The sequence below is a fragment of the Salvia splendens genome, chromosome 14 (genome assembly GCF_004379255.2).
Source record: "Salvia splendens isolate huo1 chromosome 14, SspV2, whole genome shotgun sequence".
Taxonomy (NCBI): domain Eukaryota; kingdom Viridiplantae; phylum Streptophyta; class Magnoliopsida; order Lamiales; family Lamiaceae; genus Salvia; species Salvia splendens.
The window spans coordinates 18,704,236-18,719,286 of NC_056045.1; the positions used below are offsets into that span (position 1 = coordinate 18,704,236).

The 15,051-nt window shown below is 40.8% G+C and overlaps 3 protein-coding genes across 6 annotated transcripts; 2 read left to right on the plus strand and 1 right to left on the minus strand.

The window, feature by feature from the left end:
- The first annotated feature begins 1,402 nt into the window (after nt 1-1,402).
- On the plus strand, nt 1,403-2,779 carry LOC121766092 (epoxide hydrolase A-like). The gene is made up of 2 exons (XM_042162433.1): nt 1,403-2,215; nt 2,278-2,779. Exons 1-2 carry the CDS (start codon nt 1,497-1,499, stop codon nt 2,519-2,521), a joined length of 963 nt encoding a protein of 320 aa, XP_042018367.1. The 5' UTR covers nt 1,403-1,496; the 3' UTR covers nt 2,522-2,779.
- Nucleotides 2,780-7,110: 4,331 nt separating this feature from the next.
- Nucleotides 7,111-9,922, minus strand: LOC121764288 (replication factor C subunit 3-like). The gene is made up of 10 exons (XM_042160332.1): nt 8,936-9,922; nt 8,725-8,835; nt 8,352-8,529; nt 8,099-8,280; nt 7,887-8,023; nt 7,712-7,807; nt 7,556-7,625; nt 7,412-7,486; nt 7,251-7,296; nt 7,111-7,175 (listed from the first exon to the last, which is right to left on the minus strand). Exons 1-10 carry the CDS (start codon nt 9,920-9,922, stop codon nt 7,111-7,113), a joined length of 1,947 nt encoding a protein of 648 aa, XP_042016266.1.
- A 1,677-nt stretch (nt 9,923-11,599) lies between these two features.
- On the plus strand, nt 11,600-14,953 carry LOC121765989 (protein SUPPRESSOR OF GENE SILENCING 3-like). 4 transcript variants are annotated; one of them, XM_042162306.1, is made up of 6 exons: nt 11,600-11,757; nt 12,143-13,132; nt 13,220-13,514; nt 13,615-13,859; nt 14,120-14,229; nt 14,421-14,953. In XM_042162306.1, exons 2-6 carry the CDS (start codon nt 12,182-12,184, stop codon nt 14,629-14,631), a joined length of 1,812 nt encoding a protein of 603 aa, XP_042018240.1. In that variant the 5' UTR covers nt 11,600-11,757; nt 12,143-12,181; the 3' UTR covers nt 14,632-14,953. The 4 variants fall into 4 exon arrangements, with proteins under 4 accessions (XP_042018240.1, XP_042018241.1, XP_042018242.1 ...); XM_042162307.1 differs by having other exon boundaries at nt 11,612-11,757; nt 12,197-13,132; XM_042162308.1 differs by having other exon boundaries at nt 11,612-11,757; nt 12,287-13,132.
- The last annotated feature ends 98 nt before the right edge of the window (nt 14,954-15,051 follow it).

Consider the following 15,051-nt stretch of genomic DNA (forward strand, 5'->3'; position numbering starts at 1 on the left):
ACTTGTTTTAACGAGTACTCTCTCTATCTTAATTTCTGTACAAGATCAACAAGGGAAATGGATCTCAACAACGAGCCTAGTTCCGGGAGTAGCGGGTCACAAACTCCGTCGATCCCCGTGGGAAGTGGATGGGGTCAGATGCCCGGGTACTACAACATGTACCCGTGGCAGCAGATGTATTCCGGGATGCCAACGGGGGGAGTCCGCCGGGGGGGTTTCCGGCGGTACCGGGGTGGGCACCACCGGGATGGGCACCCGGGATGCAGATGATGCCCGGGGGGGTACCGCCGACACAGGGGACTCCGGGGGTAGTACCGGCTACACAGTGGACTTATGGGGGGTCCCCGTCTACGGCGGGGGATGTCTATCGCCCCAGTTTAGATTTTTCGACTGGTTCATCTCACACATCGACCCAAATGCCCTTGGGGTTTGATAGTTTCTCCTTAGATGACTTGGTGTTTGATACTCCCGGAGCTCCGGAAACTCTCGTTGAAGGGGGGGGCAGAGCGGGTGCGTGGCACTCCGGTATACAAGGACTTCACCTACTGGAACTGCTATCTTGTGCTGAACGAGTCCGAGAAGTTCCGAGTAGGTGTCGACTCTGGCTGGCCGAAAAAGCAACGACTGAACTACACCGGCGATTTCAGCGGCAGCAGCGGTGGTTCCCACGACCTCCCCGAGACGACGCAGGAGTTCCCCACACCGCGTTCGGTCGGTGGCCGACCTCGCCCGATGGGGCGCAAGCGCGCTCAGCGGGAGGCGAGGGGGAACGCCGGGGCTTCCCAGAAGGTCCAGTTGGCATCCCCCTTGGCCAATCCACCGAGGATCTCAAATTCTTCGCTCGCGCCCAAAAGCGCGCTCAGTTGATCAAGACGATGGCCGAATGGCGGGTGGCGACGGATCCCGTGGAGAAGAGCGTGCTTCAAACCTTGCTCATGAGCCTGCAGGACGAGTTGGAGGCGGCATGGAGGGAGACCGGCGGTGGTGGCGGCGGCGATGGTGGCGACAGCGACGGAGGCGGCGACGACGGAGACGAGGAGTGAATTGACACTCCTTTTTATTATTGTATTTTTTTTTTAAATTAATGTATTTTTTTAAATTATTGTACTTTTTTAAATTTTAATATTATTATTAAACTTTTCCCGTATATGTCTTGTAAATTAAATTTTGTATATTGTGTGATTGTTAATTATTTCATTTTGTATATATTTGTTAATAGTGATGTGAATATTATGTGGCTAGGCTATGACTGTGCTATTGCTGGGCTATTTGCTTGTTTTGATGATGTGGCAGAAGGATTTTTAGTGCTGATGATGTGACAGTGGCTGGGCTATTGCTGAGCTATTCCTACTGTGGATGGTCTAAACAATCATCCCATAAGATTAAATATTAGTCCACCGTTTTTATTGACTAATGGAGTACGAAATACCAAAACATGACTAATTGAATGATATTTACAGTAGAGCGAGATTAGCAGAAAGCGGCGACGGACGACGATGATGATTGGATGCGATGTGAATCATCAAACAGTAAAAGGTAACGGAATATCGATGCACGTGGCCGAGAAAGGATCTGGACCGTTGGTGCTACTCCTCCACGGCTTCCCGGAGACGTGGTTCTCCTGGCACCGTCAGATCGACTTCCTCGCCGCCCACGGCTTCCACGCCGTCGCCCCCGATCTCCGAGGCTTCGGCGACTCCGACGCCCCCCTCTCCCCTTCCTCCTACACTTGGTTCCACATCACCGCCGATCTCATCTCCCTCCTCGACCACTTCTCCTCTGAAAAGGCGTACGTGGTGGGGACGGACTGGGGAGCCGTCGCCGCCTGGCATCTGGCCTTGCTCCGCCCCGATCGAGTCAGAGGAATCGTCGCTCTCACCGTTCTCTTCGCTCCGCGCTTTACTGATGTCAAACCTCTTCAATCGATGAGGCAGATGTTCGGAGACGACTTCTACATCTGCCAGTTTCAGGAGGCGGGGAGAGCGGAGAGGGCGCTGTCGAGGTACGATTGCGCGACGGTGATGAAGAAGTTCCTGCTAATCAACAACAAGGCGGGGATGCTAATCGCGCCTCCTGGAACGGAAATCGTGGATTACCTAGAGACGCCGGCGGTGACGCCGCCGTGGATCACGGAGGAGGAGATTCAGGTGTTCGCCGATAAATTCCAGGAGTCGGGGTTCACGGGCGGATTCAACTATTATCGAGCCCTAAACTTGTGAGTCTTTAATCTACACATTTATAAATTAGGTTTATAATTAATGGTTAATCTGATGATAGGAATTGGGAGCTGCTGGCGCCGTGGCAAGGGGCGAAGATCGGAGTTCCGGCGAAGTTGATTGTGGGGGACAAGGATATGGGATTTGAAAGCGGTGGCACCAAGGAGTATATACAGAGCTCCACCTTCAAAACTGTGGTGCCAGATCATGAGATCGTGATACTTGATGGTCATCACTTCATTCACTTGGAGAGGGCTCACCAAGTTTCCCAAGAGATTTTGTCCTTCATTCTTAAACACTCTTGATCCAACTTCAAAATATGGGACTTCGGTTTGTGCGTCACATTTTCTGGTTTAACTTTGGATCTTTTTGCTCAAGTGTAGTGTAGAATGTTGGGTGGGGATTTCTGTTGATATGTAGTGTAAGAATGCATACAGAATTCTTGAGGTTTGTAATCAAATGAGGGTTATTGCTGTTTGAATGATGTTTTTTTTTTCTTGAATTTTTGGAATGTATGAATTCTAGAGGGTTGGACCTATATTAATATTTCCTTTTTTAGCTAATGTGCACTAACTAGAAACTCAATTTACAATTTATACTATAAATTTGATGTTGGATCTAATTTCGCTTCCTAAAAAATATGCATTTCCTTCCTAAAAAATATGCATTTCCATTAGAGCATACGCAATGGGCACCCTAAAGCCCGCCTGATGCATCGGGCGCGCCTTATGGCACCCACTGCAGCTCCACGCTCTATGCCATTTCCTTCCTCCGCACCCTATGCATAGCCTGCGGACGATGAACCCTTTTTTGCATCCTCCGGCCTATCCTCCGCTCCATTGCGGGGGTAAGGAGGATAGTCTAGAGATGCACACATTTTCACTTTTTTTTATTTTTTTTATATTTTCTTCTATATATATCACTAATTTTTTTACTTCATTTCATACCTTTCACTTCACTCTCTTCCCCATCCGAATTTCTCTCTAAATTCAATAATGAATTCCGACGATTTTCCATATTTGCAAGCATAAAATATAAAAAATAATACTGACAATAGGATTTGCCTTTATTTGTGGTGTTTTTATATTTATTCTTGCTAATTGATATATTTGCAAACAGAAAAAATAATAAACAAACACAAAATAGTAGTTAAAACTATAGGGCGGACTTTAGGGCGTCCCACTGCAGGTGGAAGGGTAGGAGGATAGAATGATGGTGTAGCGAAGCATAGGGCGGACTATAGGGCGCCCCATTGTGGATGCTCTTATAGATTGAGGAGAAATGATATGCTACATACCTTATGTGAGCACCACTTCCGTTTGGCATATATTTAGCATTGTTCGTTTCGATTTATATATTTAGTTTGATTCTAAGACGTTAGAAAGTGTTACTGAGATTTTTACTTTCACAAAAATTAAAAAAATCAAAGCTCAATTTGTTCATTTTCTCTATAATTTTAAATTTTAAATTAATAAAATAACAAATCAAGCTTGATTTTTATAAATTTTATAAAATTAAAAAATTAAATAACAGTTTTTAATGTATTAGAATCAAACTAAATATTTAAATCGAAACAAACAACGCTAAACGTGCGTCAAACGGGATCGATGCTCACATAAGGTATGTAGCATATCATTCCTTATAGATTAGGTATCACATATTTGTAAGCTAACCCTACACTAATGATTGTTTTACTTTTAATAAACAAAACATAATACAAATACACATTTTACCTCATTTTTTTGTCAATAATTTCAATAATTTTCAACAACAAATTTAGGATAACTACCACTATTAGAGCATCTCCAATAGAAATAGCCCAGCCATAGCCTAGCCACAAACTCCTCCTGCCACATCATCAGGACAAGCAATAGCCCAGCCATAGCCTAGCCACAATAAACAAAATTATAAAAATAAATAATTAACAATCACACAAAATACAGAATTAAATGTACGACACAGATAGGGGAAAATCAATAATAATATTAAAATTTAAAAAGTACATTAATTTAAAAAAAGTACATTAATTAAAAAAAGTACATTAATTTAAAAAAAACTCCTCTTCCACACACGAGCCCCCCGCTTCCGCCTCACTCCTTGCCGCCGTCGCCGCTATCCGGTGTTGGATATTTTAGTGTAATTGGATTAACTTGATTGATCAATATGATCATAATGAAACATCAAATAAGTTGGAAGTGCGGAGTGCACACTTGTTTGAATTAGTTATGATTGGACGGGGGTTCGGGGGTAGCGCCCCCTAGAGCGGGGTCCAAGGGGCGGCAGCCCCAGGTCAGCTTGGAAATTTTTTATTTCCATTAAAGTTGCTATACAGAAATCTTCATCCGGAAATGTAATTTCCGATAATTGAAGGACCAAATTACAATATTTAAAACCCGCCAAAACTAAATAAATAAAAAAAAATCGGTTGGCCGATCGCTCGCCGATCGGGAGCCTGCAATGGCTGCCAGCCGATCGGCGAGCGTATCGGCTAGGGCCCGCAAATCGGCGTGCGCTCGCCGTTTTTCTCGCCGATTTGCCGCTCACCGGCTGCAATGGTTCGGCGAGCGGACCGGCCAGCGCCGGGAATCGGCTAGCCGGTCCGCTCGCCGCCATTGTGGATGCTCTTACTACTATGACTACGTACTAGCGTACTAGTAGCACATTAGGTTTCGGAGGAGGAGAATTACAAGAGTACTACTACTAGTCTACTACTAGAATTATCGCCACTATTGGCACTACCACTAATTTTCTTTAATACATGTTGCATGAACAGTTGGTTCCAATATCTCCTCCACAAATTACCACTTGTCTCAACTTCAAACTAGAACTAGGGTCATGGTCGGGTTGTGTTTCCCCTCCGGTCGGTTCCACTTCTCTCTCAAGAAGAATTCAGATGTTGTCAAGAAACTCAAGCAGATAGTTTCGAACGGGTGACCAAACAAAAGTTTTATTCCAGATCTCCAGTGAAACGAAGAAAATTACTAACATGGCAAGTACCTTGTTATTCATCTGTCGTTTTGATATGGAGTGAAAGGTGGAAGTAAAACAAGAACTAGAATTTAATATTAAAAGAACAAATTTCCAAAGAGGCCATGATAACCCTAGGTAGGCCGGTCAAATTGAGTACTCGCGGATATCCGATCCCAAAATTAACAAAATCCAATACCCGATACCCGACCCGAATTTGATTTCGGGTACCCAGATACCCGACTCGGGTATCCAGTCCCGATTGTAATTTTGATTTTTTTTTTGAAAAATAACTACAAAGTTTTACAATTTATTTAAGAGAAAATTCTTGTAGTAGTTCGAATTAAGAGAAAAATAACTACAAACTTTGAGAAATACAAAATTCATAAGTTATAGTACTAACATATTAACATCTTTCGTTCATCCACAATAAGAAAATAAATTACATTAGAAAAAATAAATTACATATTAACATATTTCATCCATCCACGTGTAATTAAGAAATTAAATTATATTTTTCATCTTTCATCCATCTACAACAGGAAATTAAATTGAATTAAATTACAACTTTCATCCATCCACAATAAGAAATTGACATATTAGCATCTTTCATCCATCCACATGTAATTAAGAAATTACATTTAATTATAATAAAAATATAATTTATTGATTTTAAAAAAATAAATCGGATAATTCGGGTATACACGATTGGGTATCGGGTAACCTGATACCCGATCATCCAAAATTCTCACCACCCGATCCCGATCTGATACCCGAAAAATCGGGTTTCGGGTATCCAATCACCTGACTTTTTCGGGTTTGGATATCGGGTATCCAATACCCAATATCCATTTTGACAGACCTAACCCTAGGACTACGGTCACACCGTCCTAAGACACTTTATTTTCTAAGATATCTAGCTCTTCTAAAGAGGAGCTATAGGAAAGTAAATCAACGTATAAATAAACAAGGAAACAAATTCTCAATATTTAAAGTAATCTTGCATAACACTAAATAACCTCAAGAGATAAGGGAGATCACTAGCATGATCTCTATCAGGTTTGCAGAACAAAAACATAGGTTTATCAAGTGTACATCAAATATAGCAGCCTTTTTTCCCCATGAACTTAGACGCGTAAATTTTTTTTCGAAACGATTGAAAGTACAATGGCTAAGCCAATACAGCAGTCGTTCGGACAATCGCAACAATTGGCTATGTGTTAATTTTCCGAACAATGGCAAAACTCAATCGTTGTGGTTAATCATATAAGACAAAAAGAAATGAGATGATTGATGAATCATCTTCTGGGATTATCCGTCCTTTTTTGCTAAGACATGCTTTGTCTTGTTTCATCAGGACAACTAACTTGCTTTGTTCAAATCAAATGTCATTGGTTTTTAAACCCTAGATTTGACATTATGTTAGTATACACATATCTATTTTGTTTTAATCTTGCATATTAAGGTAGTGATGCATGCATGAGATTTCTGTACATACAATGCAAAACTTCTATTGTCTTCGATAAAGATCAAAGCATGCATTATTAATTCATATAGATGGAGCTTAGTGTATTATTACAGTGGATGCACATAAACTCATAAAATTACAATTTCTGAAAAATAAATCTCATAAAAATTGTCTTCCATTCTCTTATTTGTACAAACACTGAATGTACATGGTCAATTGTAGTATTTCGTGATAATCTATATCCGAGATGCCAATGTATCGATCATTCATGCCTCATCTGAAATAAAGGAGTTATACAAAGGCATATCAGCAGGGACCGAAAATTCACGTTAATCGAAAAAAAATTGGCCGACTGCTCTGATCTTCACATTGTATGTATCTCCTCTAATAAATCGGGAACTCTTCCCCTTCCCCGTCCCCTTCCCTATGGCTGAATGCAGTGTATCTTCTCCATGCTGTTCAGATTAACTGACGCCGATTGTTGGAACTCTTCCTATATATGCTCATAAACTTTGCCACAAATTCTGCAACACCAAAATCAACCGTTTGATTAATTGCATGTTAGTATTATCATAGGCATAAATATTGGAAATAGTTACCTTCTAACTTGAGTAAAGCACTTGCTCCACTAGGGAGTCTCTTATCCTGCACAAGTAATCATAAGACATTGTTTCTTCCCTTTCCCTATGTGTCTGTCTTTGTTCTTTTAGGTAAGTCTCAAATGAAACAAGAGAGGTGAAGTAAAGAGTACTTGACTTACATAGTATGCATACCAATAGTATATTTCCCTTTTCAAACTGGCATCGACTCCTCGAAGGAGTTGTTCGACTAGTTTCTAGGAAACAAAAAGTAAGTTATCATAAGTTTTCAAGTAGTAATATATATGTTCTGATCAATTAATTACCAGGAGTATTAGTTTTGGATGGACAAAATCTGCCAGAATTTTTTGAATCTTTCCTCTCACAGTCAATAATCTAAACAAGTTAAGTAAAGTAGATATTAATATTTGAGTAGTAAAAATGTTTAGTTTTTCTATAAAATGGAAGAGTTGGCTACCTACCTCTTTGGAGAAGGATCTGCCAAAATGTCGGCAGCAAGTTCCGCAACGGCCTCCTCCCACGCAACGGGTATATGTTGATCATCTGCAAAAGGATAGCTGAAAAATGAAGTATTAATTTATTTCATTTGCACTGAAAATAATAATATCAACATATTTATCTTAGTCATTGTCTTACTTGTGCAATTTGCATGCTTCAAGTGCCATGATTGCTCTCCTCAAGTTTTGCTTTGATTTGTCTGCAATCTTTGAAGCAAAACTTGTGGATAGTTCAAAACCTTCCTTCTTCGCGATCTGGATGAGGACCTCCATTACCTAAGTCGAATATATGAAAGCTTTGAAATTTTGTGGAAATAGGAAGTTATTGATGCATACAATATTTATACTTACTTGATGAGTTGTTGAGGGTTCGATCTTGATGAGTTTGCAGCGGCTCTTGACAGAGTCGAGGACGTCTGTGTCGTCCTCGCAGCAAAGGATAAGCTTGCAACAATCCGCGTAACAGTCCATGATCCATTTTATGAGATGTTGTATGTTCTCTGCAGCCTTGTCAACATCATACAGAACCAATACTGCAAATAAAAAACGTTTATACTTCGATGAAATGGTGGATACTTGTATTTTTCGATGAATAGACATGGACCTTTGTAATGTGCCTTGTTCAGAGCTACACTGATTTCAGGGACGATGGCGTACTCGCTGCTGATTTGCTTCACTAGAGCTGTCAGTGCATATGCGGCTTTGGACTCTGTGTAGACGTTGAGTTCCACGTGGTGAGGACTCGAACTTACAGGGACGACTACTTGGATCGGCCTTGATTCCTGTTCATATAACTCAAGCATTCACTCAAAATTTAAGAAAATAGCAACAAAGGTTACTTATATCTTCATACACTTACCAAAATGTGAAAGTATCTCAAGTCATGAGATATCTGCATGGCAAAGAAATTACAGATTTAGTTGCTTAAACATCAAAATTTTCAATTACATTTATGTCATGATAAAAGGAAACCTTACATTCCAAACAGGATCACCATATAGCTCGCGGAGAAGAGCCAACGTGAGAGCCTTCTTACCAGTACCGGGCGGCCCTTTGAGCAAAATATGCGGAAACATTTCACCGTTCGCCTAGTAACACAATCAACAACAAAAAAACAATCAGTGACGCACGCAGCCTTTAAATTTATGTTCATTTTATAATAATCCACACACGAACGAAACTACTCACGAGCTGGAGAAGAAGCTGAGCTTCATTCTTGTGGCAAGCGAATCCGGCCAAGGAAAGAGGCTGATGCTTATCAGCCCAGAGCGGCCTGAGGCTCTCGACCACGACTGCCTTGCTAATAAAAGAAGCCTCGTCGAACTGCCTCTCCTTCACCGGGGACTTGTTAGAGGTCTTGCAAGAGCCCTTCTTGATGCACAAGAACCATGTCGTTTCCGACTGATTCTTCCTTCTGCTGGCGACGAATCTGGCGGTGCTGCCACTCGTCCGCCCGCTCGTGTCGCTTATGTTACTACTCTGCCTGCTCATGAGAGAGCTCCAGTTAGAATTCTGATTAATGGAAGAGGCAGAGCTTCTCCCGGGCGGCTTAGGCAGAGCGGACGAGGGCTGATTCGCTGCGCGGGAAAAGAAGATGGAGTCCATGCTGTCTAAGTTAACTCCTACTCCATTAGACCTCATGTTAGCATTGGCGACCATTTCGTTGATCTCTCCAACAGAGGGCAGCTTCTGCTCATCCATGTTCACCTCTTTGGTTCGCGGTCTTAGCCTCGACCGGGGGGCGGATGCTGCCCTTCTGGTGTAGCTACTAGACCGCTCCTTACGCCCTAAACTCGCGTCGTCCTTTAAAGGGGAAGCGTATCTCCTCCGCTCTGATGCTGAGAATTGGCTCCCGTTGTGGTTGAGATTATTAGTCCTGCACTCGGACTGGGAGAAGGGGCAGTCGTTTGCGTTGGCGTGCCTTCGTTGGGAGACGGGCATGCGGAGATCAGAGTAGGTTCTGCGCGGGAGATCAGCGTTGGTGCGCGGTCGGTAAGGGGACTTGCTGTGCCTTCTCCGGGCAGGGCTCGGGGTGGAGGCAGGCAGAGGGCTTCTGCTGCATATATGGTCGTACGCGCTGCTGCCATTGTGGTTGTGTTCGTGTTCGTGCTCGTTCTCTGTGTCGGATGGCTCGTAGCCGCTTCTGATTCGGTTGGGGCGCATTGAGACCTCCATGTTTTAGGAAAGGGTGGTGGGGAGTATAGGGAAAGTATATAGTAAGGGAGGGCGGCGAGTGCGAGGAGGAGTAGGACCAAACATCGGTACAGACGAGAGCATTGTGTTTGTAAAAAAACAGTTGGTTGATTTGTTTTGTTTGTTGCTGGCCTTTGTGATTGCAAATGATGTTGTTGTATGGGGAGGGAATATTGCTGCAAGACAACAAATGTTACAAGAAAATTATCGCTTTAACTATGGCTTACTCATGCTTTCATACAACCTACTCCCCTCTCTCAATAATTGTACCACAATTTTAAAAGGAGGTGAATTGAAAAAATTAGTAGAATCGTATGTTCTATTTTTATATACTCCCTCTATCTCACTCAAGATATCCACATTCTTGAGTGGTACGAGCTTTTAGGAGGAGTAAGTAAAGAAAAAAGTAGTTTAATATTTTAATGAGAAAAAAGAGATTTATTTTAAAATATAGAAAATTGACGTTTTGAGTGATACAAACTAAAAAGTAAATATAAATGTCTTAAATGGGACGGAGGAAGCATTAGTTTTATTCACTATCCGTCCCACAAGAATGCACTCTTTCCTTTATAGTCCGTCCCATAAGAATATACACTTTCTAATTTCGAAAACTCTTTTCTCTCATGAGGTGAGACTCATTCTTCACTAATAATACTTTAATTACTTTTTCTCTCTACTTCTCTCTTACTTTACCAATTTTGCATTAAAACATGTGTCGAACCAAAAGTGCATATTCTTTAGGGACGGGGGATTAATTAAATATGAGTGGAATGAGTTAGTGGAGTATGAAGTCTACTTGCCATTTAAGATAAAAAAAAGTTAGAGTAGAAAATTAATGGAAGACGTCCAAAATTGACAAAAATGGACAATTAAACCATCTCGTCTGTTTACAAATTTCTTGTTTTTGACAGCCAACATATATGACCAGACCAGCCAGCCAGCTAGTTTAACCCAATTAATCACCTTTTTCATCTAATTTTTTAGTGCCAACCAAAATTTCCCTGAAGTATATACTTAGGGTTGCATAATAACAGACATATGAATACAAGAGAATGGTGTATATAAAATAAAACCAAAGGAAACGAAAAACAAAGTGGAAAGCAATCATATTCGCCAATCTTGAATTCTCTTGTAAGTTGTATCCGTTTCCTCAACCAAAATACACAGAAAAATAAATCCAAAAGTAATCAAACATAGTAGAATATGCTTCCTGAAAAAGAAGTCCTCGACAATCTCGGGATGGGATCACCTGCTATGCAAAATGCTACAACAGGGGATGTTGTGGTGATCCAAACCATTCATTTGTAAAATAAAAAAAATAATAATACAAGTAAATGAAATTAATCTATGGCGTAGATCACCACAACATCCTTGTTGTGGCATTTTGCTTAGCAGAGGATCCCAACCCGACACTCTCGTCTATTTAGCTTCATCTAACTAAGCTCTCGTCATCAATCACAAATTCAAAAGAAACAAAAGATAATTCAAAATAAAAAGTTAACCATTTGGGGTGGAAGTGGAAATATCCTTTCAAACTATAATTAAAAGTGGAAAAGCAAAAGGTCGAGTTTACATAATTTTAAATTTTGTGAATGAATGCAACTTGTCCATTTAAACATTAAACTAATAATTGGTGGAGCACTAAATTTTCATTCCAAAATAAAGTTGACTGAAATTTGGAGTCCGAGGTAGAAATACAAGGATGAATGAATACAACGACAGTGTGCAACTGAGAGGAAGGATAGAGAGAGAGAGAGACTGTGATACAATACAAGCCCTTCCCTTCCCTCTCGCTCTCCACTGATTTCTTTCCCAAGGTTTTTTCTCTCCTCTTTATGTTTATCATCATGTGATGTTACTTACTGCCCTCTGCTTAGTATGAAGAAAGTGCGGGTTGTCAATTTGTTGGATGTTCTTTAAGTTTAATTATTTATCTATTTACCTGCTCTTTGTCATGGTTGATGGGATACATACAAAATGTTTCAAGTCGGTACAAACTGTTTTAAGTTTATGTAAATCATACAAGTAGTTTCATTTTTGTTTTGAATGAATTCATTGATTCTTGTTTATTGTAAGTATGAACTTTGGGTATATGAATGTATTAACTTGAAACACTAATGAAAGTGATGATGCTTGTTTCATTGCTTGATTCTTGTGTTTTGTCTTAAATATTACCCTCCTTTTGTGGCATCTTCTGGAAAGTGATGCTTACATGACATCCTGCTATTGATCATTGTGGTCATGATGAATTTGGAGATGAGCTTGAGGAGAGGGGTTGGGTACTCTTCTGATCCATCCCTCAAGGGTAAAAGCACAGCAGATGTATCTAACTCCAGCATGGATCAGTTATTGCGTGGTGTTTCGGATATGAATGTGAATCCTACAGAAGATGACGGATGGCAAGAATATGGAAAGAAATCGAAGAACAAGAATAATGCCTCAAAACAGTGGGTGGTTCCTCAGCATTCCACCCCTAAGGCATGGGGTCATGCTGATACTTTGCAAAAACTTGGTATGCGAACCGATGGAGGAACTGGACAGGGCTCCAGTCAACAATACTATTATGGCAGAGGGTATACTAAGCAACAAAACTATCCAGTAATCCCCCCTCCTTTAAAGAATGGATGGGGATGGAACACTAGAGCGGCTTCTTCTCAGCCCTCGGATGATGGTGTGACTCAGAAACCAAGTGCGCAAGCAGTTAATAATCAGCCCTTTAAGAGTGACGAAGTTGATGATGAGTCTGATGACGTTGATGACTCAGATGATGAGCTTATGAGCGATGATTTTGATTCAGATGAAAGCCAGAAAAGCCACGAGACTAGAAAGAAGAACAAGTGGTTTAAGGAGTTTTTTCAGTGTCTGAATAATTTAACCGCCGAGCAGATTAATGAACCTGAAAGGCAGCATTGCCCAGCATGCCAAAATGGCCCTGGAGCTATTACCTGGTATCATGGCTGGCAACCGCTAATTACACATGCTAAGACTAAAAGATCCAAAAGGGTGAAGCTCCACAGAGAGCTTGCTGAAATCTTAGACGAGGAACTTAAAAGAAGGGGAATAATAGCAGTGCCAGCTGGTGAGGTATTTGGAAAATGGAAGGGTCTGGATGAAAGAGCTGATAAAGACATAGTTTGGCCTCCCATGGTGGTGATTTTGAATACCAAGCATGACAAGGATGATAAGGATAGAGTATGAAATTCTTATAGAAGTTTGTATTTCTATTAGTATTTATGCAAATTTACTTAATCCTTCTCTGTTGAAAACTTCATTTTACAGTGGATTGGCATGGGTAATCAAGACTTGCTTGAGCATTTCAGTGAATATTCTGCAGTTAAGGCATGTAATTCGTATGGACCACAGGGGCATCGTGGCATCAGTATGTTGATTTTCGAGGCCACAGCAGTGGGATATTCAGAGGCTGACTGCTTGAGCGAGCATTTCAAAGTCAGTTCCCGAGATAGGACTGCATGGCATAGGAACAAGGTTCCGTTCTACCCTGGAGGCCAGCGGCAACTTTATGGCTACATGGCCGAAAAACATGATATGGAGGACTTTAATCAACATTCTAAAGGTGCTCATGGATTTTTTTTTCTTTCGCATAAATGGTGCTGGTGATTTATTGTTAATTTCTCATTGGTTATGATTATATATTGATTATCCTAAATGCTTAGGTAAATCCAAACTGAAGTACGAGGTCCGATCTTATCAAGAAATGGTCGTGAAACAAATGAAACAGATGAGTGATGGCAATCAGCTGCTCATGTATTTTAAGAACAAAGTTGCCAAACAACAGATGAACATGAAAGCCCTGGAGCAGTCTGTTGAAATACTAAGTGAAATGCTGCGGAACACGACGGTAGAGAATCAAGTAATTAAGCTCAGGACACAAAAGCATCATGAACAAAACAAAGAAGAGGTATGCTAAATGTTTTATAAATGTACCAAGGCAGAAATACTGAACAATCTTGCCGTATCTGGTGGAGAGTTTAATCTATCTTGATAAAGAAGTTGGATAAAGGTGAATCGAGTTGGAAGTTGTTCTGTCTTAATTAGATCTAACTATAGTTGCACACTTATTGGATTTCTTCCTATAAGTTTTAGGATGCATAGTTTTTTATGTTTATCTTTTCCTTTTATGTGTTAACCTCCTCTCCTACGACTTTGTTCTGAACTTAGATGGATAGTCAGGAGCAATTCTACAATGAGCACATTCAACAGTTTTATGAACGTGAAAAGTTAACTGAGTCCGAGGCAAATATTTCTTCTGCTGAAGAGCGATTTCGCAGGTAATGTTGCATCCATTTTGAGTTTGCTGCCTTTATAATCTGTGTTTTCTTATACAGTTTGTCTATGTCATTTTTCTCATGAGTATTTATGATGCCTTACATCCTACTATTTCTTTGTATTTGATTGTTCAAGTTCTGCATTAGTATATATTCAAGAAAACATTTGATGAATGTTGATAATTTTGTTTTAGGGGTGAAGAGATTTCCAGATTGATTCAGGTGCAGGACAAAGAGATGATGGATGAGTTAGTCAGCAAGAGGGACAAGCTGATGAAAGGCCATGAAGAGCGAAGATCTGCACTGAAGCGCAAGCACATGGCTGAAGAGATAGAGCTGGAGAAGGAGCTTGATGAGGAATTCAATAAGCTCATGGGGAAATACACTCCGGCTGAATCCAAGTAGCACGATTCAGAGACGCATGGGACAGCACTGACAGTGAAGAAGTTGTCTTTTCCTGTGCATTTGAAAACAAAACAAAACAAATAGTTGTCTTTGCTTCCAAGCACCATAAACCCTAAATCAATTTTATGGTCTGGAATGCGAGGAACCTATCCTGTCCGGCCGGGTGAATTATTTGGTCCATTCTCACTCTGCATGCGCTACCCGACCAGGTGGTTTGAAGGTTATACCTACCCGGCCGGTGACGTGCCTTTGGTGTGCTTGTCCGCTTTGGCTTGGTTTCATCAATTTTCTCAACATATATTGAACAAAATCGTTAACTTAACCGATTGGTATGCCGTATGTAATTAATTAAAATTCAAGATTCGAGCTATAAAACTCGACAATAAATGCAATAATCAACTACTAATAAAAATAGTAAGC

What these genes read in the sequence shown, in the direction of transcription:
- LOC121766092 (XM_042162433.1), top strand. Translation starts at nt 1,497, where the DNA reads ATGATGATTGGATGCGATGTGAATCATCAAACAGTAAAAGGTAACGGA. An exon ending in TATTATCGAGCCCTAAACTT is followed by an intron (nt 2,216 to 2,277) that starts GTGAGTCTTTAA and finishes ATCTGATGATAG; the next exon opens with GAATTGGGAGCTGCTGGCGC.
- LOC121764288 (XM_042160332.1), bottom strand. Translation starts at nt 9,922, where the DNA reads ATGGAGGTCTCAATGCGCCCCAACCGAATCAGAAGCGGCTACGAGCCA. An exon ending in GAAGCATGCAAATTGCACAA is followed by an intron (nt 7,808 to 7,886) that starts GTAAGACAATGA and finishes TTCATTTTTCAG; the next exon opens with CTATCCTTTTGCAGATGATC. An exon ending in GCAGATCCTTCTCCAAAGAG is followed by an intron (nt 7,626 to 7,711) that starts GTAGGTAGCCAA and finishes TAACTTGTTTAG; the next exon opens with ATTATTGACTGTGAGAGGAA.
- LOC121765989 (XM_042162306.1), top strand. Translation starts at nt 12,182, where the DNA reads ATGATGAATTTGGAGATGAGCTTGAGGAGAGGGGTTGGGTACTCTTCT. An exon ending in CTTTAATCAACATTCTAAAG is followed by an intron (nt 13,515 to 13,614) that starts GTGCTCATGGAT and finishes CTAAATGCTTAG; the next exon opens with GTAAATCCAAACTGAAGTAC. An exon ending in GCTGAAGAGCGATTTCGCAG is followed by an intron (nt 14,230 to 14,420) that starts GTAATGTTGCAT and finishes ATTTTGTTTTAG; the next exon opens with GGGTGAAGAGATTTCCAGAT.